The 25,483-nt window shown below is 42.5% G+C and overlaps 1 protein-coding gene across 1 annotated transcript; it reads right to left on the bottom strand.

The window, feature by feature from the left end:
• Positions 1 to 2,425: 2,425 nt before the first annotated feature.
• ST8SIA3 (ST8 alpha-N-acetyl-neuraminide alpha-2,8-sialyltransferase 3) lies at positions 2,426 to 19,233 on the bottom strand. The gene is made up of 4 exons (XM_006182771.3): positions 18,695 to 19,233; positions 17,203 to 17,322; positions 14,218 to 14,775; positions 2,426 to 11,701 (listed from the first exon to the last, which is right to left on the bottom strand). The coding sequence occupies exons 1-4, from the start codon at positions 18,871 to 18,873 to the stop codon at positions 11,419 to 11,421; spliced, it is 1,140 nt and encodes a 379-aa protein (XP_006182833.1). The 5' UTR covers positions 18,874 to 19,233; the 3' UTR covers positions 2,426 to 11,418.
• Positions 19,234 to 25,483: the final 6,250 nt, after the last annotated feature.

Raw genomic sequence — 25,483 nt, 5'->3', positions numbered from 1 at the left:
TTGGAACACAGGTGTACTCATTCATTTCTGTGTCATCTCCAGCTGCTTTTGTGCTACAATGGCAGAGTTAGTAGTTGTGACAGAGGCTGTAAGACCCACAGTGATGAATATATTTACTAATTTTTTGGGGGTGCAAATACAGATTTACTAAAGGGGGATATCGATAAGGAATAGGGAACTCTGTAGTTGTTTCCTTGGCTACCCTTAATACTTCTGGTTTGAAAATCGGTATGTCCAAATTTTGAATTTGCTTAAAGTCACTTCTCTCCTGTAGAAGTGAAGATATTGATTTTAAAAAGTTCAACAGAACAACTGGTCTGTAGGATTTGTGTGTAGCCTCAAGGTAGATTGTTTACTTCAACCTCTTATTTTGACTTCTTGGACTTAATGCGAATTGGAAGCAGTATTGGGCTGGTAGGATTAAGTAAGCAATAAACATACTCTCAGAATAAGGAAGAGAGCTATCTATCATTGTATTGAGGGGCCATCTCTCCCAGATAGTTCTGGGTGCTTCTTGTTTGATCAGCAATGAGGATGTGATTGGATGAGCTTTCTCTCTTGATGTGTGAAGTTCTCCCAGCTCCTAAACAAGAGATACAATAGCTGAATTAAGTAAGTAGCACACAGCAATAGTTTATTTCTTTACCTTAGCATAGTATTTAAATAGGAATTATTTCTCTGTTGAGGAGTCATTGATTATGCTTGCATTTCTCCTAACCCTTTTGCCTTTTGTAAGCCTTTTAAACTTTTCTGAGGGAAATAAAGGTTTAGAAATTTGGTCATTGAACTTCCACTTGAACAGTTCTGACTGGCTTTGAAAAAGACTTCTCTTACAAACATTTTTCATACCTCTTGAAAATCTACTTCAAGGGATTTATACAGGGAAGCAATCATGGATTTTCAAACATTCAATTGCAAAGATGTTAATCAAAGCACTGTTCATAGCAGTGAAAAGTGGCAAAGAACCCAAAGTTAAATTTGAAACAACAATTGACAGTTGGTTAAATAAGTTATAGTGCTTCCATTCTATGAGCTTATCAAAGAATGTTTAATGATATGGAAAGCTGTTCTTGATATATTTTAAGTGGGGAAAAAGCAAAAAACATAACACTATGTGTGGTTTAGAGCGAACATACACTCAGAAAAACAGGTGAAAGTTTTAGGTGGTTTTTTATATTCTTTTGCTTATCTCTATTTTCTAATATTTTTCACAGACTATTTTAATAATAATCAGAAAAAAGAATTAACTTTAACACAAGCAGATTGTCCCTTCAAATACTTTCATTTAGAACTGAGAACTGTTAGTTGATATAAAAATAACTTTGTCATTTGCTTCCCAGAAAAATTGATGAAGTACTTACATTGTGGCTCACTAGGAGAATACATTTAGATAAGTCACCTTCACTCCTGAGTCCGTTTTTTCATCGCTTTCGTGCACTAATGTGCTGGGACTTCCTTAAGGTTGGAGCGTGGATATTGAGAAGAACAATTCTAGGACTGTTCATTCATTGGCTCAACAAATACTTATTCATGGTGCTATCTGAGGCAGCACAGTTGGAGCAAAGTAAGGGCTTTTGGTGTCTGTGATGTAGGCACAAAGATGGGAAAGGAGATAAAGAGTAGAAATGATACACAGACTCTATGGTGTGTCCTTCCATCCATCTGTCCTTCCACGCATCCATCCATCCATCCATCTAGCCTTCCATCCAACAAATATCAATCAATAGCCTGCTAAGTTCCTAGCACAGTTATAGGCATTAGGGGCATAGTGTGATTAAAATAGGCAAAATTACCTGCTTTGTAGAAGGTAGAGTTTATAAAATAGTAGGAGACAAAAACAATGAGTAAATAAATAAATACTATCATTTTGAGTGAGGGAAGAAAATACTACGAAAAAAATAACACAGGGTGGAGGGTGGGGGTTGGGGGCTGATGAGGGAATTCAGGGCAGGTGCTAATGAGGCAGTGGTCTCAGGAGTGACTGGGATGGCGTGAAGATGCACGGGAAGGAGCACTGGACTGCAAGTTGGGTTCTCTTTAACTCTGCCACTCACCGTGCATTGTGAAGCCAGTCATTCAGCATCCCTCTCAACTGATTACTGAAGAAATAAAATGATGCCTGAGACTGTAACATTGAGGAGTAATGTATTATTATTAATAATGTTAAGGCTTGCTGCATGATTTGCATTTAAAGGACCTAGGGAAAAACTGTGCACCAGGGAGCTATTAGCATTTGCTGCTAGTTCATGGCTGTGGACAGCCAAACTCGACGTTTATGAAGTCCAAAAATCTCCAAGGAGAATTACTCAAAACACAGGGAATGAAAAAAAAAAAAGAAGGATGCATTTAATCTCTTCATTGGATGCAGTGTTTGTGTGTTTGCATGTGTGTGTATGTGTGTGTGTGACAGAGACAACCAGCGATGTTTTCCAATGCACAATAAAACAGTTTATTTAAAAACAACGCATTCAGTACTGTGTTTGGCACACGAGGCAATGAGGCAGGCACAGTCACACTTAACAGGTACATTTGGGGAGCTGTTGAAGCAAATCATTGCATTTTCTTCGCGAACTACAATCACAATATACACGCGATTACCTCTACAGAAGAAAAAGATGATGGTCCTTGTTCACCAAGAAGGCAGAAGATTATTTACACGTTCCTCAGTCCAGTGTGCTGGCTTCCTTCAGGTCTCCACGGCCCCAACAGTCTGGCAGCTTGTTTCCAAAGCAGCTGAGGCTGCCTCTCACAAGAGATGTGAGTCTGAGTCCTAAGGGCTGAAGCTTCTTCCAAAGAGCAAGAGGTCTTTTGACTTAGCTGGGAAGGAGCGAAGTCTTCAGTGCCAGTCTCTCAGCATAAAATGGCATTTTCCAAAACAAATGCATCAAGTGCGTGGGGGAGGGCTCCATGGTTATAACATCATAAGTGGCATTTATTTTCCCTGACACATGCTTCTTGCTCATTTCTTTAATAACTTACATTCACTGTTCTCCTACCTTTTGGCCTTTTGGTTCCATCGTTACTCTATAAAGAGCTTTGTTCCTCAATCTACATTGATACAACATTCCTTAAAATGATGCTAAAATGAAATGGTGAAACCAAGTAGCTTAAGTGAGAGAAGATACCACAAACATTCTTTTGTCTTGATTTCTGATATATGCTCTCACAATGGATGGTCAGCTTCCCATCTAGAGAACAGAGGCAGCAAGGTGGATGTGGTAGAATCAGCGGTTGGGACACCCAGACTCTAATTCCATTAACTAGCTGGGCAGGTCAGTCACTTCCTGCTTTCTGAACCTCAGGTGTCTCATCTCTGTTGAGGATGTTCACCTAGAATCTGGACCTGAGATGTCTAGATCTGTGAAGTTCTGCTGTGGACTTAGGTTACTGTCCTATGTGAGCAAATGGTGCTGCATTGTGATGCTTCAGTATTTTTGTTCTGGGTCCTGGGAGAATTTCTGTGCTAATTGCTGATGTTTGCTGTTTTTGATCTCAATCCATCAATAACCCCCTCCTGGGGCTCTTGGCTATAAGGCTGCTTTTCTGCCTAGTAAGGGCTTAGATCCGGATCTTGAAATGTAGTTAAAGAGCATTTCTGTCACGGAGACCAATTATTCTGTCTTGCAAAATGGTCTAGATTCTAGGTTTCAGAGGGAAACCTTCCCTTCCTTTTTGCAAATACTTAAATGACTTTATTTCACCTGCACGCATTGACCAAACCTCTCTCCCATTATCTTACCGATGTTTCTTTCCTACCTTGTGAGCAAAAAATGTTGTGGGAATGGCTGGTTCTTCAATGCTGATTTTGCTGTTAATTTGTTCATAATAAAATGGGGCCTACTGGCAAGTCCCCTCTGGTTATAGCTGTGGACTTTCTTCTTTGGTGTCCAGAAAAGAACCAGAGGTTGAAGGCCTACTATGTGCCCAGGCTACATGCAGTTTGTTCTAAATACAGAAAAGACATTTTTAACATGTACCTGACTCTTTAAAATCAAATGCAGCTTATTAAGTATAGAGAAACAAGCTCCTCTGTGAGAAGAACAGAAAACAGAGGTATACCCTGGCCTTTTGAACACAATAAGGAAAATGTCCGAGTTGAGTTTCAAACATTTACAGTCTAGAAATGTTTTGTAGAACCTGCAGGATATTTTACTAGAGCAAGGGAAGAAAAATTTGGTACTTTATGATCTAATTTTGCTTTACTCCACGCAGAATAAAAACCTTTGGTCACTTACTGTATGTGAGGAACTAAGTACATTTTTTCCAGCACTGTCTTCCACAGGATTTAATTAAACCCACCTGAAAATGATATCCATCAGAAAACCTTCCATTTGCAAACAAAGCTTGTTCTGTGACTTACTAGGGTTTCTGATTTCTCAGCACTCAGGCTTTTGCTTAGAACTGGTGGTGAGGAAGAAGGAGAGCTGTGCTCAGTGCCCAGGGACTGCAGTGGCCAAATGTTTGCTGGTGGGTTTTTTTCAGGGTCCAGCCTTACCCTAGGTTAGCGCAGGGCAGGACATCACATGATGCCTTCCTTAATGATCTTCCCAGTAGGGTTCTTATTTAGTGGTGTTTTTAGCCGTGAGGAATTTTCTGAGTGCAGATAAAGCCCTGGGCATGACGCTTAGCTGAGTGTACCCCTGTTGAGGGAGAGACATTGAACCATAGAGCCTCTCCAAGTGTGATGGGGCCACGTACGCTTATTGGATGTCTTGTTCTTTCCCCTGCTCCTTTGCAGGCACTGATTTCTGGATGCCTGTCCATTTTGTGCTGTGTCAGAAGGCTGAGGAATAAGTGGACAGAGAAAATTAGAGATTTGTGGAAACAGGCAATGGACTGTAGGACATGAGAAAAGGTCAGCCAAACATGGTTTCAGCTGGCAGTTGAATTAAAGAATGTTTAACCAGAAAGTCACTTTTAGAAATTAGACAGGCCATGGCTAGAATGTCCTAAGGTATTAAGGAGTTTGTTGAGAGGTTCCTAAGAGTCACATGGCTAGGAAGTATTTTGAACACCTTAGGGTTCTTAGCTTCAAGGACCCAATAATACAATAAAAATCAGAAGAACTGCTCCAAGTGGAAATGCCTCTTTGTGGGGAGGCGGGCTTTTGGGAGTCCCTCCAAAGTCACTGCTAGCCCCTTATTTGGTGCTCACTCAGAAACTGTTCAGGGGGTGCTGTGCTGGAACCAGCTCATAGTGACTCTTGAAAACATACTGTGACATTTTCAGCTGGTTGACATCAAGTTAGTAGTTTGGAATTGGATATGATGAGAGTATTTACACCGTGGAAATTGGCGAGTCCTACAAGTCAGGGCTCCACCATTCTTCAGAGCCAGTTATTAAACATTTAACAGCACACCAAAGAGCCAAAGCTGTCTCTTAATCCCACAAAAGGGAAATCAGCAGAGACCTGCATTGTCCCTGAGGATTGATGGCTCTGCCTGTGCACGGCTGCAGAAAGGAGCCTGGCTAAAACTTCACTAGGAGGGCGGCACCTTACTCAACAGAGGCTGGCAAAAGGCAGCCAGTGCCAGCTGACCGCCTTTCTCATAGTCAGTTGGCTTTAGAATTTTAGCTCCGTGATTTTTCTTTTTTGATTGGTTTTGTTTTAACCCAAAGACCTTTGCATTTTGGGCATTATCTGGAGGTTGTGAAATCAGAGCCCTTTAGGAATATTTTAGGCTCTGGGAATGATTATCTAAGTAGAATCTGAATGAGTCATTTACCTTCCCTGTTTCTTCATCTGTTTATGAAGATGAGTGACCTGAGATCTGTCTCTTGTTATTTTTTTTTTAACATTTTTTATTGAGTTATAATAATTTTACAATGTTGTGTCAATGTCTCTTGTTTTAAAATATAAAGAGTGACATATAAAGAGCTGGCCTTGGGGTAAAGTATGTGAAATCTATGTTCCCCACTCTGTCTTCAGGCTTGCATCCACTCTGACTAAACTGACCAGTTACTATTCACTTACAAATTAGTGACTGGTCAGTTTAGCCAAAATAGTTGAATGGTTGAGTCAGTAGGATGGTGTCTATATCGCCATATATCATGATAGCTTTAGGAAACAGATCTGATATTAACTGCGTAAGGAGTAATAAGCACTCAGCTCCTTTGGTCAACGTGGCATATATGACTTTGCTGTATATTGTTGGTTCCCAAATTGTGGCCACATCAGAATCCCCTGGGAATCTTTGTAAGCTGGGCTTATTCCAGGACATTCTAAGCCAAAAGTCTGGGGCAGAGAGCACGACTTGTATTTTAAAGAGCTCCTTGTGTCATACAGCTGTTTGCTGGCGGCTCGGCAGCATAATCCAGCTCCTCACCCCGTAACCCCACTGTGATCTTAAATCCGAGTCAGTTATTCTGTGACGGGCTCTCCACTGTGATTCCATTGTCACAACAACAAGAGAATGAGCTTCATGGAGGATAAAACATCTATTCATACACATATATCTTCAATAATAAGTCAGCACAATAAAAAGAAATTTTAAGAAATACTGACTGCATAATACAATAATGACATTCTAGAACGTTTCCCATCTCAAATGTTACATCGATCAATCTATGAGAGCGGCAAATTCCATCATTTTGGCCTTCGTATCAGCTCATCTGTGGCCTTGCCTAATTGGGCCACAGAGCCCAGATAGTCAGCTGGCCCAGGAGCTCTAAGTCCCCAGCACCTATGATCCTCCCTCTGGGCTTTCCCAGCCACACACACAGCCCCGTCTCTCTGTAAGCAGAAGCATAGTTCCACACGTTAAGGGAGAAGCAGAGGTTCATGAGAAACTTCTGCCTGGCACATTCAGACATTCAGGAGAAAAACGATGTAAGGATCCAGAATTATACAGAAAATTGCTAAGTCTGTCATTCTGCACATGAAGACCCAGCCCAAAGTATTCATTATTTGCACATCTTCTTAGCATACTGAGCTAAATGCAATAATGTAAAGTTTGCTGTTGAAATTCCTTACAATATAGAAGGCATTGACAAAAAGTATTCTTACCTCAAAAGGCCTCAACGGAAAATTATACATATGGAGAAGCACATAACCATTCTCAGTATTAAATTTTTAAATTATGCATACGTATTACTAAAACAAGGTTTTACCAAGATGAATAGATAAGATTCCAGCTGTCAACTGGGAGCTGTCAGTAACTGAGTTGTGATTTACCAGAATCATGATTTATCAAGTGGGTTTTCTCTTATTTTAGGGGAGAATGTAGGTTATTGCTGGTGGACTGTTGTATACCCAGGCAAGCATTTCCTTTTCTGTTTTGCATTGAGAAATCTTTTTTTTTTTTTTTTTTTTGGTGGGAGGAGAATTTTTTTTCGTCCTTTATGGCCTTATGGACCGCAGATCAAAATTACTTTCCTTTTGAACCCAGCTTTATCTGAGGCTGATAAGGCTAGGAAGTACTAGATGAGGAGTCAGAATTTCTCACTGATTACCTGTGCAATCTGGGGAAAATCACTTAGCCTCTCTGTTTCTCCATTTCTCATTTGGAAAGTCAAGAATTAGGACTACAGATGCTCAAAGGCTCTTCAATTTCCAGTGTCCTAGGGTTCTAGAATTCTGTCCCTGCTACCTTTGGCCTCAAGTCAGCACCTCTTTGCTATCTGAGAGTGCCTAATAATTAGTACTTTGTCCCAAGTCAGAAGAAATGCTCTTCCATTCCTCAGCTTCCCCACCAAATTAGGTTGCTCCCAGCACTCACATTCACGGATCACTGGAGGCTGAGCGCAAGGAGGCCGAAGGAGCCCCTCCCTTTGCACGTCCTGGCTGATGGCCTTGTGGTCAGGTGCCTGACATCAGAGTTACACACAGACTGACGGCACAGCGGTCACAGCCAGCACTGCGAGGCACACACACCACTAAGCGCACAGCACTTTTACAACGGTCAAGGACACTTCAGACACAGAAGCAGAGGCAGAGAAAGCATAAACGTTTAATCATCACATACGGGGAAGATTTTCTGGGTTTCGGGGGGATTCTTAACACCACACTTTAACTCTGTCTCCCCAGGATCTGCATGTCTGCACATGACACTCAGAACAACTGATGAAAACTGAGGGACTAACATCGAGCAGGTTGCTAAATGTTTGTGTTTATTTTTCTCTGCAGCTGAATCAGTCATTTGTATTTGTGTCACATGTAGACAGATTGGGGGCTTTATGGTGATATTTATTCCAGTAGCTGAGGGTAGAGCCTGCTGTGAGTATCTGAAAAGAGGAAAGGTTCTGACAAAAGGACATACTTAACTTAGAACCAATAAAACAAGGGCAGTGCAAAAGCCAGGGGTTTGTATCTGTGGCTGAATAAGGAGGAAGGACCAGACAGTCCTGCCTGCCCAGGTCACTGCTCTCGACCCCACAGGCCCGGAAGTTCTGGCTGTGTGCACCGCTGCCTTTCTCATCTGGACTCACGGGACCCACCAGCTCTTGGCTGTGACAGTAGCTATGTAGGTTTAATCTGTGAAACAGTGTTTAAAAACAAAAAGCCTTTTTGTATGATCAGCTAGAGGCTGTTTTTCTCTGTGCTGGAACTGTAGGTCAAGGGCATAACTAACAATAAAAATCACAGTAAAAGCTGCCATATACTGAGTGCTGACTATACATCGAAAACCGGGGTAAATGCTTTACCCACATATTGGATCTAATTTTTGCAATAGGAGAATATAGGCTGTATATATAAAGAATTGATAAGTTATGAGAACTGTGGTTAATGGCTCGGGGAGGATTTGGGATTTTTTTCAGAGATTTTTTTAAAGGAAAGAAAAGGGTGATCTCTTTGGAACCACTCCAGGAGGTCCTACATGGAAACGGGATGAGCCCCATCTCTAAACCCTTCTAGGTCTGGGAGACGAGTGTTTCCTCAACGTTTTGAGATTTTTTGTGAAAGCGGTAGATGAAATGATGCTGGGAGACGGAAAAGTCCTCTCACTCTAGGTTAAGATGGGCTAAGAGTGAAGTGAGATTTAAAAACTTGGCATTCTGATGAGGTCTAATTTAAATGGTCCACTAATAGAACAATTAACTGGTTTTAGAGATTCTGGCCTTTTGCCCTTTTAACCTACCTGGTTCAAAGTGTCTATAATATATATATTTATATTTAGTGAAATCTAATGGGCACATTGGGATTAGAACTCCAGACTCAGAATCTGGCCTGTATAACATTGGCATTAATATCACTTAACTGTAACCAAATGAACTGAGTGCTTAGGAAGAGCCGACTGAAGTCTTCCTGCACTTATCAATCTCGCAGTGGCCCTAACAGAGAACAGCATGAGAACTGCGGTCCTTTCCTCTTTAAAGGGACAGGGAGTAAGCATGGTGTGGTTTTGGTGCCCATCAAATCATACCATTGCATTTTAAAATGTTTTTAATATCTCCCCTTCTCATTATTTCAACTATCAGTGTATCTTAGTGTTTCCCATCTCAAAACATCTATTTCTGATTCTCCCTGTTGATTTGAAGGATTACCATTCACACAACATTGTGAGATGCGTCAGTCACAATTGGTAACACGTTTGAACCTGTATGATTTTTCTTTCACTGGTTGGTATCTGGGTCTATATAAGCTGCTCTGATTAGCTTTCTGGAAAAAACTACAATAAAACAGCCTTTAGGACCAGGCAGAACATGAGAATAGGGACTGTGTCTTTCCTTAACTGTATTTGGTTTGATTTTAGGCATGATGGTACCTTCCCAAGGAGGGGCAGTGAGCCGATTACTGAATTACAGCAATTGTTTTGAACACTATTTGTAACTTTACAAGCAATCTAGATGAGATTTCTGGAAAAAAAAAAAAAACAACAAGCTACCACACCCAAATGTATTATAAATATGCTTGACTGGCATTTGGAAAGGAGAAAGAAACTCTTATTAAAATTTAACATCAACTTGGCCAGACTTCGGGCTGAACTGGAAGAACACAGTGCTACGCAGTGAACAATGGGGGACAGGAGTGATGTGATTTCTACTCCTAAGGCTGAAATAACGGAAAAGAGAACAGCCTGTGACTCCCTCTGCAGTGGGTCCCTGTGCAGCTATAAGAATACCTCTCAAATTCTAAGGGTTTATTTAGTACCAGTCTTGCCACTACACAGTGGCTTTTCCTTTTAAATGCTTAATTTGTAGATGTATTAATTTGTAGACCTGATTTCAGTGGAAAGAGGGAATATCTGGTGTCTACAATTGTCTTGAAGTTCTGGAGCAGTGCTGATGGACACAGTGATACTTGAGATGACCTCACCTCAGCACTGGTCACACAGGGGCCTGGCCTGGCCAACCTCAGAGCTTTTGCTCTGCTTGACCCCTGCTAGTTCTCAGAGGCCTGATCATAGTTACAATGCTTTAAGGGATATGAGATTATAACATCTTCTAAGTATTCTTCCTCCTTTTCCTCTATATGTTCCAGGCTCTTAAGTAGACTCTTTGCCTCTATATTCTGAGAGAATTCCCAGCCCAGGGCTTGGGTTGGGATTGTGGGAGGCACTAAACCCAGGTTGGAATGCCCCTGTAGATGTGGCAACAGAATGACTTGCCATATTGGCACTCATGTCAAGAGATGTGATGCCACCCATGACATAGGCTTTCTTAGTACCAGGGAAAGATGCACTGCTATGCCTCTCAACACAGAAGGACCACTCTGCTGTAGAATGACTGCATGGAATAGTGAGAACTTCCTAAGAGGCATTTCTTATAAAAGTAATCAAAGATCCAACATGATTTGCTCAGTTTGTCATGAAACCTCAATGTTACCCAGAGCCTTGAACGTACTAAGTACAGATGCAAGACATATACAAGCAAAGTGATTTCAATATGATTCCTAGCAGAATAGTAAACTCCACAGTGGTGGCGCCAGGGGAGTTGTTGGAGAAAAAGAGAGAGAGAGAGAGAAAGAGAGAGGAAAAGGGAGGGAAGGAGGTGGGGGGGGTGGGTACAGAGAGAGAGAGAGAGAAATATGATATATGCAAACCAGTTTTTTGTTTTCGTTTTGAACAGTCTGATCCCACCCAGGCAGAACTGAAATCCTGCCCCAGTTGGCCAGCAGCCTCTGATTACGAGGACTATCTGAGCAAAGCTGCAGAAACTACAGCTCTGATCCTCATAAAAAAATGGGAGGCAGTTTATTATTAAAATACAAACATGAAAATACTTTAGACCATTTCTTGAGCAGCATACTTCCAAATGCAACATTCCCTTTATCAATCGAGTTTTAAATTAGGTGGTTTCAAAGCATCTGTCCTGCTAAGACCCTTAAGAGAGCAGTGCAAAAGGGGGGGAGCAGACATCTTTCCTCTTAAATGGCAGACAGTCCTTATAAGAAATTCTCTAGGGTTCTATTCTGATGACTATTCAGCGTGACTTGGGGCACTTTTAAATCAGCCGTTTGGCACTTTCTGTCCTGAGTTCTTAGGCACAGCGCGACAGAGTGAGCTTGGTGAGCCCTTCCCCGTGCATTCGGTACAGCAGCTGAAACTCAGCAGGCAGCTGGTGGGACTCCTGCCACTTGGTGGTAAATTTGGTTCCTTTTTTGTCATAGTAATGGTACGGAAGGTCTTCCCTTGTGTTGGGGTCAAATCCAAAAGGCCAAAATCCATACAAGTGGATCTCTTCACATATTGCTGATGCAAGGGTGTACATAAGAATACCTGTGCTCAGCCGTTTGGGTGACAAATGTTTGTTTTTCCAGTACCTGTGGAACAATAAGTACAGGCGGATTCAGAGGCCAGTGTTGAAGGTTTCAGTCAGATAGGTCACTATGACTGGTTTGGGAAGTGAACTTCGCCAAATAACTTAAACAGTACTTGCTTTGAATCTATCCTTTAGACCACAGAACACCTTGGGGGCAGGACCAGCTACGTAATTTGTGACACTCAGTGCAAAATGGAAATGTGGGCCTTATTTCAAAAAATTTTGAGAATTTCAAGAGGGCAATAGCAGAGTATTAAACCAAGTGTTGGCCCTTCTGAGCACGGGCTCCTGTGTTACTACAAAGGTCACACAGGCTTGAAGCTGTCCCTGCCTCTGGGCTGTCCTACAGAGTGGTGTCTGACTCAGTGCTGATGCCACAGGAGCCCACCAGTGAGAATGACTATGCTTCTCGCACAGAAGGGGCCCTTGGAGTGGGGAGGGGCTTACTTAATCTAAGAGGACCTCTTCTGTTACTTCCTTACCCGAGCATAGAGATTAAATCTTCTTGGGTTTGGAAAGATTGTGGGGCTTGCTTTATTTTTTTTTCTACCTTCTTGTAAAAAAAATCACATTCCCTGTTCCTTTGTCTTCTGACCAGGGGCTCCCAAGCCCTGCTTTGGCGTGCCAGGACCTAAGAAAAGTATTTACACACTTTCTGAATTAAAAAAAAAAAGCTAAATTATGGTTGTTTCTCCTTCCATGTTTACATAGTAATTTGAAGCCTTCCTACCTACACTGCCAAATATTTGAGACTGCTGTGGAGTGTGTGTGTGCATGCTTGTGACTGGCTGTCCAGGCATAATCAAACTGTTCATGAATCAGGCTTCTGTGGACTGTACTTTGGGTTTTCATTGAACCAATGTGTTTGGTTCAAGCCTGAGTGGGCTGTTATGGCTAACTCCATGGGTCTACTGAAAGGCTGGGGGCAAGTGGGCCGCAAAGGCCACTTCCTGAAGTTTCCAAGCACATGTAGTTCCTTCTTCACTACCGGAAGGCTTCAAATGAACATTTTCCCTTCCAGCTGAAGTTTTAAAGATCAGTCTTGGATTTAATATTCTTATCTTAAGGCGTTAGAATGACTTCTGACAATCCTGTTGGTACAGCTCAACTAACAGAGAGCAAGAGGGGTGCAAAATGATGAGGTCAAAAGACCACAGGGCAGGTTGGCAGGAGGCCTGGCTTCTACTTATGATTCTGCCCATTTTGGGCAGTGATGTTGGGTAAATAACTCATTCTTTGCACTTTAGTTGACTCATCTATAAACTTAATTGGGCTACCTTACCTCTTAAAAAGGTAACCATACATTCCGGGAAACTGGGACAGTCTGTTTTGGTCTGTTATCTTTGTTGTAATTCTTACTAGTGCTCTTTTTCTCGAAGAAAAAGTTTCAGTTTGGACTATAAATGATGACATCACCCTACCTGTCAGATACATACCAGTTGATTATGTGATGATTCCTCCTTCTATAATTGGTCAACTAAACAAATCTTAGATTTGAAAGACTTTAGAGGACTACAGGATGTGAATAATCTACTATGGGATAAAAAGATTCAGAATCTCTGTTTACTAGACCTCCTAGAATGCACTCTAACTTGCAGTAATATCTGGACAGTATGTTAGGACACTGGGGCTACTTGCATATGGGAAATTAAGAGTTGAGGACATTTCCTCAAATTATTTAAAGAAAAAAATTTGTAATTAATCTTGCTTTATAAAATGCCCTGCATTATTGGCTCCCAATTCTGACTACTTATTAGAATCATCTGGGGAGTTATTAAGACATACCAAGTGTCTGAGCCTCTTTCTTCCCCAACCAGACAAATTACATTAGAGTCTCTTGAAGTAGAACCCAGGCAAGAATATTTTAAAAATCTCTCCAAGTGATTCGAAGGTATAGCCAGAGTTAAGACCTATCAGACTAGATGAAAACATTGTATTTCTGGTTAATCTGGCTTTCAAATTACAAGGCTTAACAATGAGCTGATAAAGTACTTTTCATATGTTTTGGTACTCAAGTCCCAAATTATAAAAGCAGATTACACAATTTTGATTTATCTAAGTGGTTTTCTAATCTTGGACATCTAAAAAACACCCAAATATGAAATAAAAAGGAACATTTAAAGTCAATTGCATCTTTTTAAAAAAAACCACTTGATTTGTCTACTTTAGTCATTGGCATTATTGGGATGTAGCTATCCATTAGAAGAAAATTATTGATTTGTGGTGATTTCCATCACTGCTTGTTAGGCTTACCACCAAGGAAGGGGACTGGAGATAGAGAGGCAGGAGGCTAAGAAAAACCAGTCCCTCCATTTGACTTTGGCTACCAGCTGGGGCAGGAGACTGAACTTCTTACTTAGAATGATTCATTCATTCATTACAAAACTTAAGAGCTTGTTTTAAAGTACGAAGCTAACCACAACAACTAACTAATCAGATAGCTCCCACCCCCAAGAGATTACAATATTGATTTGCCATCTGGTAGGATATGAGTTAAAGGCAATAAAATATACACACCTGTTGACATGTTGCATTATATTTCCAGGCCAGGCCAATTGGACCTTTAACTGACCTCTGTGTTCAACAAAAAAGTCAACTAATGTCCTGGTAACAGTTGCTGAAGTGTGGAAGAAAAACGCAGGGATCCAAAGAATGGCCCCATCGAGCTTTTTTAAACTGAGAAAAAAGTTGTTACGGTCCTGAATGGTCAAAAGATTGTTGTAATATTTTTCCAGGATGCTGGGGTTGAAGGTGGTAAGGTTGGTTTTCCTTCCAACATCTCTTTGGAAAGCCTCCGTAGGGGCAAAATTGCAACGGAAAACAAAATCTGACTTATCTATTTCTTGTCCACACCGGCTCCCTGTCAGGATCCCACTATTTCCAACCACAGCACAAATATTATAATGCTTATTCACAATGGGTGACACATCTGGAAGCAGTGATCGGAAGTTATTGCTAATGGAGAAAACATACTTATGGCTGGAATAATCATAGTGCATCAGTTGTCCAATCCGAACACTATTCTTGGTCAAAGAAAAATTTTTTATTACATCGACATGCTGAAGAATTTCTTGCCTAAAATAAAAAGAAATTCATTAAATGTATCCCATTCAAAAGAATTGATTTTCCATCTTATGTCTTATGCTGCCGTTTTATTCAGACAAGAACCGTAGGCACATTGAATCCAAGAAAGACTATACATTCATAACAATTGCGGTCTTTGAAGGGATGACTGCCTTAGAATTTACAGACATGTGCTAATCTCTCAGTCAAATTCCGGGTATAATCCTCTGAAGCTTGTAAATGTTGTAACTTACGGTTTTAGCTGCCAGTTCTTTGGTTTTCTGCTCTACCTGAAAAGTGTTTTTGATCAGGGGGGAGGCCTAGGCCAGACTGCATCAGAAAATACAGGGAGACAATTTACACAGGCCCCAAAGAGCTCACATTAATGCACAAACGTTGGTGACTTAGAGTTTGTAATTAGGGACTACATGTTTGCTATTGGACTACAGTGTCCAAGGAAGATCAAATGTCACTGGTGTCCAAGTAAGAGCCAAATAGATATGAGTCAGTATAGTACTATCTATTACTAAAATATGAAAATGGTAATAGCAATGGGTGTAGTTGAATATTTAATAGAAATGAGAATGATAATCTCATTAATGTACTTTGAATAGTGAAATGGGAGTTTTTTTCTACTTGATTGTAAAGAAACACAATTAAGTTGGAGAAATGTAATCCTCAGAAAAAGAAGCTATTGTAAGTCCTGAAAACGTGTATATTCTAAGAATTCAGAGGATAAACAAGGCAAGGGTGATACTTAGGACTAATTTCTGGTTGCTTTCATGTTGAGCTTTAAGTGAAATTAAGCATCTCCTCTTAAAGTCTCTGCTATTTGAAATATTTAAGAGAGATTGGTCACATGTTACTCTGTTACTAGGTTCTCCAGTTCTAAGAAATTACATTGAACCTCCTGTGTCTTTTGCCTGAAAAATAGCAAGAATGAAACTAAATGCTTTGCATATCATCACTTTACCTGGAATTTTATTTTTTAAAAATTACTTCATTTTTCAAAGTACAGAGCAATATAAACTGAAAGCTTTAATCCAAAGCTTCCAAAGTTACTGTTCTATACAAACTGTTACAAAGGTAAAGTAAGTTTAGAACAATACTGGGAAAATTAATTAAAGATTACCTAAAACATGGATTGAAAGGAGGGAAGTTTTGGGAGGAAAGTATTGTTCTAACGGTTACTTGGGTCACATGGCCTAGTGTGGGAAGAATATTTTTATTGAGTCAGAAATATGTTTTGGGAGAGGGTATAATATATTTAACCTGTGCAAGTTTTCTGGGTTGTCTCAAAAAAAAAAAAACTTCATGGTTTTAGAATTAATCAATTGTTGTCATGGATTAATTTCTAATTAAACAATGTTTTAAAATTTTTAATCATAATCATATGACTTTGTGTCAACTTTTCAAGCAAACATTCTCATGACACCATGGATATCTACTGAATTTGTTTTAATTCCATCATCAGATTAAAATTAAAAAGTGCAATAACTAGAAATTCTATGACCAAAATACAACACCCTAAATAGAGTGGCGAAATAAGTATTTGTAAAATAAGTATTCATACCCCTAATACACTAGATGGCTCACATTCCATTTAGCAGCATAATAATCCCACTAAGAAAGAAAGAGTAATGACTTATCTGGGATGGCTAAGAGTAGACCAGAAAATAAATACATAAATACCAGAAAATAAATAAATAAATCTCATCCTTCTTCTCCTACCTCAAAAAAAAAAAAAAAAAAAAAAAAAAAAAAAAAAAAAGAAAGAAAAGAAAGATGAGAAAAAAACCATACACATACACACAGACTACTTCATGTATAATTGAGGCAGCTACAAGACAACTAAGAATAATGTTTGGTAGCTTTTACAATATGTTAAAAGCTATAAAAGTTTAATGAGAACAAACCAAAAAACCAAAACTGTAATTAAATACCTGCATATATTTGGGCTGAGATTTTTCACTAGTAATCTGTTAGGGATAAAGTGTAGTGTTTCCTGTGTTTCAATGAGACGATACTTTTTTCAAATAATTTGTTTTACTTTATTTTTTCAAAAATTTCCAGTGGGGGAATGCAAATGCATTGGGTGATCTTTTTGTAATTAACTTTTTTTTTTTAATAAATGGCTTTGGCAGTATTAGCCATAGGTGTTAAATATAAATCATGGTGCTCAGTTAAGCCCAAGTTAGGGAGGATTCTGGAAATACCTTTTTTCTTCCAAATGGGTCTTTTTGATGTTTTCTTTTTATGGGAGGGCGCTACATAAATTTAAAAGGGTTACTAATTAGCCTTTGCGCATTCAGGCCAAGAAGATAATGCAATACACCTCGGGTTGGGGGCAGGTAGATTTTTGTTGTTTTGTATTATTTCGTTTTGGTTTTTGAGCTCCCTAATTCAAAACACCTTTTGGATCTTTCCCCTCTATCCTACCTTTGATGTAAAAACGCTGTCCGATTAAATGTCCACTTAGGTCTGGCTTGGAGTTCGTGAGTCAGAGAATGCGGAAAGGGCACAAATGACGGATCTAGAAGCTTCAGCGCAAATTGTGACCTAGAGAGGAGCATGAGTACACAGACAAACGTGCTGGCCTCAGCCAGGGGAAGGAAGCCAAGGTAGCCATTAAAGTCCAGGGGGTTAGGAGAGGGGCGGGGGTGGGGAGCAGTCGGCACACGCACTGGCTACATTCCGCCCCAGAGCCCCTTCTCGCCTGGTCCACCTTCTGCTCCCCACACACATCTTGGAGGAAGAAAGAAAACTAGGGAAATCCGTTTCCATTGTCCATCCCTCCGGGTGCGGGAGAGACCATAAAATGGCCGTCTCACGGAGAGCAGGGGCGGGAGCCGGACGCTCTGCTAGAAACTGATGCGCCGGGAGGACCAGGGAGTCAGCACCGCGGACAGCGGCCGCACCGCCGCTTGCGCAACCTGTGCCGCCCCCGCGGTCCCGGAGAATTGATTTTTGGAGAAAGGGCCGAGGAAACCTATGACCCAAGGGAAGGCTGGGGTGGCTCCTTCCTTAACCTCTTCCTTCCCGAGCCTATGTCTGATTTCACTCCCTGTCCCCTGACTGGGGACCCCCGGAGGTCGCTGGCCAATCCCACTCCTCTGCGCGGGTGGGGCTTCTCTAGGTTCCGCACCTCTGGCGGGGCTTGGACCACAGGATGCAGTTTGTATTTGCCACCTGCCCCTCAGAGGCTCTGCTGGGAGAGCTCTAGGGGTCACAGTTGGGGCAGAGGCTCTCGATAAGCTGCGCTAGGCTTTGCCTGGAACCTTCTCAGTGCAACCTCGTACCCGACAGTGACTTGGACCTGGGGCGAGGGTAGGCGGCCCTTAGGAGGCTCGCTTTCCGCAGCGGGTGGGGGAATTGCAGAAATCCCGGAAAGAGGCGGGGGGCGATGGCAGCGGGGGCAAAAGGATCGAAGTAGAATACCCCAGGGGCTTCAGGAGAATAGACCCGCGCAACATTTGATGTAGGGGGTGGGGGAGAGGAAAGGAGGAGAGCGCGAAAGGAGTCCGGCGCCTGCGCCATTAAATCGCCCGGGACCGCCCGGAACCCGGCAGCAGAGTCTGCGGACAGGGCGCGGGGTAGGCACTCAACTCACGCATGTCCGTCTCTCCATGCCCCCTCCCCAGTAGACACAGGGCCTTTCCCTCTACCATCATTCTCTTTAAACCCTCCCTCCCCCCATTTTTGAAATGGGGGAAAGGATGCCGAAGAAGAATACGAGAATGCAATCACATCGATTAGGGGCTTTGGGTTTTTGAAAAAAAAAAAAAGCGGGGTAGGGGTAGAATCAGAGAGAAGAATGGAAGGATCACGCAGTTATCTTGCCCAAAGTGTCTCGGAGAAGCCAAAACACTTCCGCCTGACCTCCCTCCCCCATAAACCAGATACCTGAGGGCGCTCAGAGGCCCGCACTCACCGGAATCCCGCGTGGAACATGTACATTCGGGGCGCCCCCGGGTTGGCGTACTTGGGAGTGGTGAAAATGTTCTCCTTTTTCAGGGACACGTAGCTGATGAGCGATAAAATCAGCAGGGCGACGCTGAGCATGACCAGCCCCAGCACACTGGCGACCCGGGCCATTTTGCAGTTTCTCATCCCGGGCTGGGTTGGGATCAGGAAAAGCGGGGAAATCGGTCCATTGAGCGGCCAGCAGCTCGCTGGCGTGTCAGTGTGTGTGAGTGTGTGTGTGTGTGTTCTCGCGCGCGCGCGTGTCAGCGTGTGTGCCGGGGGAGGGGGACCGGGCAGGGGAGCCGCGGAGGGCCGGGGGTAGGGGCGGGCAGGAGCCCTAGAGAGAAGCCGGGCCCCCTAGGCAGGGGCGAGCAGGGCCGTGAGGCTGAGCAGGAAGATGGAGGGTCTGCGCGGCGGCGTGGCGATGGAGCGGCGCGCCGTGCGTCTCGGGCCGCAGGCTCAGGCTCCCCCACGCGTTTCCAGCGAGGCTGCCATCTCCTCTGCTGCCTGCAAGATAAATGTGATTGGAATAATGTTACAGTTCGATCTAAGCACAGGATTTAATTAATGAACTCTTAATCTCCCAAATAACCAGGGGAGGGGCGGAAGAGGGAGGGATGAAGGGGAGGTGGCAGAGGGAGGGGAATTGAGGCTGGAAGGCTGCAGCCCACGTCCACGGCCTTCCCAGCTGAGGGTGTCGGTGAGGAGGTGGCTGTGGCGAGACAGACGCCCAAACTTAGTTTAATGGACAATTCATTACTTTATAAATGTATCGGGGAATACAGAGATAAATAACTGGATTTGCTTTCCTGGCGGTTGCACACCAGCTGGATGCTTCTGAGATGCAGGGAGAGTAGATGTTTAAAAGCCTCTCTCCTCACCACTGAGTACAGCCCTGGGCTCCATGGAACAGCATCCGCCCTAGCACCCCAACAAGGAAGCCCTAAATAGCCGCTGGGACTTGTGAGCAATTAAAACCTCCTTGGAATTTCCCAGGATCTCTCCCCTGTTCCCATCCTATGCTCACCGCATAATTTACTTCTCTCTAAAAAACAGGTAGAGCTTAGCAGAGTTGTGTGGTGAGCTGTGAGTGTGGAGGGCCCGGCTCCCCCTCCCTTGTCTTCCTCCCAGCATCTGACTCCCAGCACGCTGCAGGTGGACAGTGGGCATGCCCCAGAGGTGACCAGGCCTGGAGTAGTTTGCCCTGATTTAACTTTCCATTGCCCACTTTTCTGATTTATCCCTGTGGCCAGGCCTTCAGGATAGGCCACTCAGCTTAGCCCTGAAGTTTGGCTTAGCTTAGCCCAGGAGCTGGGGCGTTATAAACCTCTGTCCATTATAAATGCCCAGAACTCTCTTTTGAAGGAGCCCAAGAACCAGCCCAAGAACCAGGTTAGAGAGGCTGCCTCTGAGGGTGGAAGGAAGTCTCACCACCTAACACTTTGTGTTGCTTGACTTTCAATTTGTTTTAGCATAGTCACATGTTACCTGTTTTAATATCTTTTGGAAATAGAAGTTAATTCATTTTCTGTCATGCTGTTGGATGCTCAGAAGGCAACCCACATGTTTCTTTAGATCTGTCCTTTGCGGGTAGCTTGTGGCTTCTTCACCCTAGCTTTACCCTGGGCCTGGTGTTCCCAATACTGGTCAATAAGTACTAAGGAAAGAAGCTGGAGGTTAGAAATTGGCCTTCGAGAGCCTTTTCCAAGAAAGCAAGTTGATGTGTTCCAAGGTGACTATGATTTCTTTCTTTCCTGAAGTTTGGTTTTATGGGCTTTGGTAGACCTGATGTCTGTCTGTGGGCCATGAATTCTTCAAAGCAGTGAGCTTCGAGGCTGTGAGCTCCTACAGAACCAGGGCCGTGTCTTCTGCCCTGTTTCTGCATACTACTTGTATGCTGTCTGTGGAGAGGCATGCTTAATAAATGTTTGAGGACCTAATGAGCTCCCTGTGAAACACATGCCCAGTTGTGGACAGCAGTGCACAGAATGCAACTGTCTTTTTCCAGTGGAAAAGGGGGTTAGTCATTTTGCACATATGGAAGACATTTTACACCCAAATCTAAAAATGTGGGTCAAGAGGACACAAATAATTTTTTCCCAATGGGATTTTTACTTTGTCAGAATTTTAGAGAAGGCCTGCGTGTCTGCACATGGTGAATATTTGAACCATATTTATTGAATAAATACTATTTTTTAAAAAAAGATCATATGAATAGAGTGTAAATTGCCAAAAGGAGTAAGCACTGTCTAGGAATTATACACGTTGGAAAAACTCTTCTTGAATAAGAAATAAGAGAACATGACATGAAGCCCAGGGTACTGGTTACACCGCCAGGCTCTGGAGCCAGCAGACTGGACTTCAAATGCTGACTCTGTGACCTTGGGTCACAATTTTGTCAGTATCTCTGTGCTTCAGGCTCCTTATCTACAGAACTAGAATAAAAACCTCCCAGGATTTGGGGGAAGATTAAACAAGGCATGTAAAGGCCTTGGCACAGCCCCTGGCTTGTATTAAGCAGTTAATAAATATGAGCTAAACAGCTTGGGCAAGTTTTTAGTGTCTTTCTCTGACCCCACAAATATGTGCTACAGAATGCATAGAAAAGAATGTACGTGGTGAGGCATTTTCCTACAGAAAATGGCAAAGGTCGAGGAGCTCTTTGGTTCCCTTTAGAAAACAGCATTACAGGCTTTCCTGGGACATATGATATGGACTCATTCTGCCTAGATTTAAAAACTGATATATTACTGATGCCTAGCCCACCTCTGCGAGCCTTCTAAAGAAAGTCCTACTAGGCTGATTCCCACACTGCATATGGGTCACTGAAGGTCATATGATGTAAAGGAACCAAATTAGCCAGAAAATAAACAGGCACGCAGAAATCCTGTGCCAGGCCCAAAGGTGACGACGGATAGCTCAGTAATTACCAGAGGGGAAACATCTTGGGGATGCTGCTTCTAAGAGCCACTGCAGCTACTGGATATGGTATTTTTCAGGCCTGGAATTATAGGTACTTAAGTAAATTTAAAAAAATAGGGTATTTTTAATAAAATATCACTTTTCAGATTTTATTGTAAGTCAGACCTCTACAGGAGTATAGGAGGGTGAAAACAAGGAATATAGAAATGAAAGACTGCTTTGACATGCTTTCTAGGGGAATTGTTAATTTGGACACAAGTACTTCCCTCTCCCACTTTTGTGCTCTGTTGCCCTATGTATTTCCTCCCCAACCCATACCTAGGTAGAGTAACTTATAGGCACCACTTTGATTGACGTTGGCTGGGAAAGATGGCGGCCTTTTGTTAGAAATGGCAGCATTCATTCATTCATTTATTTCTGTTTTCTTTCATCTATTCATTAAATAAAATGTGTTGGTTACGGGCAGACACAGGGGTTATAAAATAGTTCTTGACCTGATAATGCTTGTGGTCTTGTGGGGGGGAGCGGAGTAAGCATACTGGCAATACTATGTGAAGAGCTCAACCATAAAGGATTGATGAGGGAACTGGGCTGTAAACTCTGTCTGGAGAGGTTGGTGGAATCTTCATAGAGGGCAGTATCTGAGCTGGGTTTTAAAGCATGAGTGGGATTCATTAGGTAAAGAACTTTAAGAAGGACATTCCAAGTGGAGGGAAGACAAGGAGGCAGGGAAGATTATAGTGGGCTTGGGGAATAGCAAGAATGTGCACTGACTACCACAAAGAAGACCCTTTGAAGGGTCCTGGATGACGTGCGTTATCTTCCAGCAGCACTGCTCAGAACCCTCCACAGTTTGTAGAGAGGAATGGCTCAATCTGATTTGAACTGAATGGATGTAGGAGCAGCTGGGGTCAGGCCCATGGAGAGATGGGAACCACCGCCACTTGTGTGGATGTCAGCTGATGAGTCCAGTGGCCCACCAGGCTGTTCACATGCTATAAGCCCCAGTCTGCCCTAATTTATCAATGAAAAAACTGTCTGTTTTCTGTGATGACACACTCCTGAATAAGGCATCATGGAGTGGACTTTTGGAAGGGCAAGGCACCTCTCCAGGTGGCAGTCCATTGGGAAACCTCCAAAGAGCAGTGTCTTAGAACACTGTCCCTGAGCCACATGTGCCTGGAGTCCTTTCTGTACACTACAGCCTGACCTCTTCACTTCTAGTAGGTCTAACTGTGGCCACAGAGAAAAGATCTTGGGATCCTGTGGATTTCTGTCTCCTGTTTCCCCACAGAGGATAAATACTTTATGAGTTCAGAGGTGGGAGAAGCCATTGTGGTCAAAGAAATCTTCCCAAAAGCTCTTGGATGGAACCGAGACTAGAAAGATGCATGGATGTTTCCAGAGATGGAGATGGTAAGAGGGGCAGCACAGTCAGGGGCAACGAGGCTGAACAAAGATGGAGAGGAGAAGAGGGAAAGGCATGCTGGGGCCAGCAAATAGGTGAGCCCCCTTGGAGTAAAGTGAAAATAGCCAGGATGTGTAGAGCACTTATTATGTGCCAGGTGCTTTTTATACATTATCTGAAACCTTTGCCCTGATCTGATAAGAAGGTATAATTCTCCTCACTTTATGGTTGAAGAAACTGATGTTAAGGATTTTCTCAAGGTGAAGCTTCTTTGGCTTTAAAGTCCACCCTTTCTACTACTGCATACTGCTTGTAAGCAGTCCAGAGACAGAGAGCTGGAAATGTGTGCATCATCTTTGACAGTGAGAACCAGCTAACAAGATTACCATTGATGATGATGGTGATAATTTCATCTCACGCTGATTGCACACCTACTGTGTATTGGGTATCATACTAGGCATTTTATGTAACTAATCTCATTCAATCTCCATTCCATCCCTCTGGTGATAATGACTGCCACCATTGCAAGAATGAGAAACTGAGACTCAGAGAGGTTAAGTAACTTGCCAAGGTCACACAGCTCGTGGCTTTAATGTGTTTCACTGGTATTTCAGGGCCAAGAGGAAGAGAGGTTTAAACCTTCTCCCTTGGTCATTGTGTCTTAGGGTTACTGAGGAAGGGAGTGCCTACTAGCCTCTTTTAAAAAGCTATTTAATCACAAGGGTTAGGGGTGGTGTGTGGCAACAAGGAAGAGACCAGAGTGATACATCTGAAAAGCAGTGGCCTGCTCTGGGGCTGGGAGAAGGCGGGGTAGGGCTGGAGCCTGGGCACAGGAGGCAGAGGTGCCCAGCCATCCTGTGGGGACAGTCAGGAGACAGCATTTTATTTTCATTGTCTTCTTTAGTACCAGCACAGCACCCCACACAGCTGATGCTCAGCGTGGAAAGAAGACAAGGAGCTCCTCTGCTGTACAGCATAGCTGAGGTCCAGGTTAGGGAGAAGGCTGGTCTCTGGTACTGATGATAGAGAGAAAGATCATTCACCCCGACTGGGGTGGGGAGTTGGCTTGCTTATTGACGAGCCCACGTTTAATTAAATACAAAATATAAAGCATAGGAGAGATGCACTGTGAACAGCAAAGCTCCTCCCTACTGTCATCTCCCTAGAGACAGCCGCTGTTGCCATTCAGAGACATTCTGTGCATTCACAGGCAGTTGAGTATGTATTAATTTTTTAAACATCAGTGCTGAGACCAGTTTGAAATATTTATTTGAAAGTTTTTATCTGTATCTTTACAAAAGACATTTTGCATAAAATTTTAACATTTCAGATGTTTGCAATGATTATATTTTCTAGAAGCTGAGGAATTACTCATTTTGTGCCTACAGACTTCTCTTAAAGCTCTGTGAAGCATCTCCCTGTGAAAGGAATGCAAGAACTTCAAATAGCCTTTCTGTCCACGAATAAATAAAATATATTTGGAAAGCTGTCTTAAGGCTTTTTGCAGTCCAGTCCCTAGGAAATGGTTTGGAAGGAGCTATTATGTTCAATTGTGTTAACCTCCTGGGTCCTTGCATAGAATTTCAACTTTTCAAATGTTTGCAGTGATTACATTTTCTAGAAGCTAAGGTATTATACTTGGAGAAGCTACTCGAAAAATAATCTTACAGTTAAGTTCTTACATCTATTGTGTCTCTTTATCTCACTGACTGTAGGTATAAGAAATCACCCACAGTTAGAGCTGCCACTATAACATTACCTGGGTGCTGTCAGGGGAGGTGTTTTAAAAAGAACTCTAATTTTAGCCTTCATCTTGAGTTTTTGGGCAGTTTTTGTCCCTTGTGCTTCTGTAATTGTCAATAACATATCTTTGAGAGCAGGGGAAAAACACTTTTGTTTGTATATTATTATGACAAAAAAAAAGGTAAAATTTCCATGTAATTTTTAAAAATGCACTATGCCTTGCTGATTATTGATGGGTATGGCTTCCATAGAGGAAATGGTAGGACTTGTTGAAGGATGGACTGTTAAGTATTCTCTTCCCTGGTCCCTAGACCCCCCTCTCCCAATTATAGGCACATGCCTCTAGCTGAGACTTTTCATATTGTGTTCACAGGGAATTCAAGGAATAAGAGGTCATTGGACTTCCCATTATTGAAAACTCAGTCTCAGTAGGACCGTGGGGAGATTGAGCTACACCGTGTTATATACTGTAGACCTCCACGTTCTGTATCAAGTTAATGTTCACAGAAATGCTATCTGATAGTATTTTATTCCTTTCCATACATATGGGGAAAAGAGACTAAGAGGGGTTAAATAACTTGGCCAAGTTAAACAGCAGCTTATTAAAAAACGGGATTTTACTAGAGGACTAAATGCTTGCATAGTTACTCCTCTTTTCACCAAACCTTGTTGCTTTCCATGCCA

The sequence above is a fragment of the Camelus ferus genome, chromosome 30, assembly GCF_009834535.1.
Source record: "Camelus ferus isolate YT-003-E chromosome 30, BCGSAC_Cfer_1.0, whole genome shotgun sequence".
NCBI classification, from domain to species: Eukaryota; Metazoa; Chordata; class Mammalia; order Artiodactyla; family Camelidae; genus Camelus; species Camelus ferus.
Note: the sequence above shows the minus strand (reverse complement) of the source record. Positions and strands in the feature narration are given on the sequence as shown.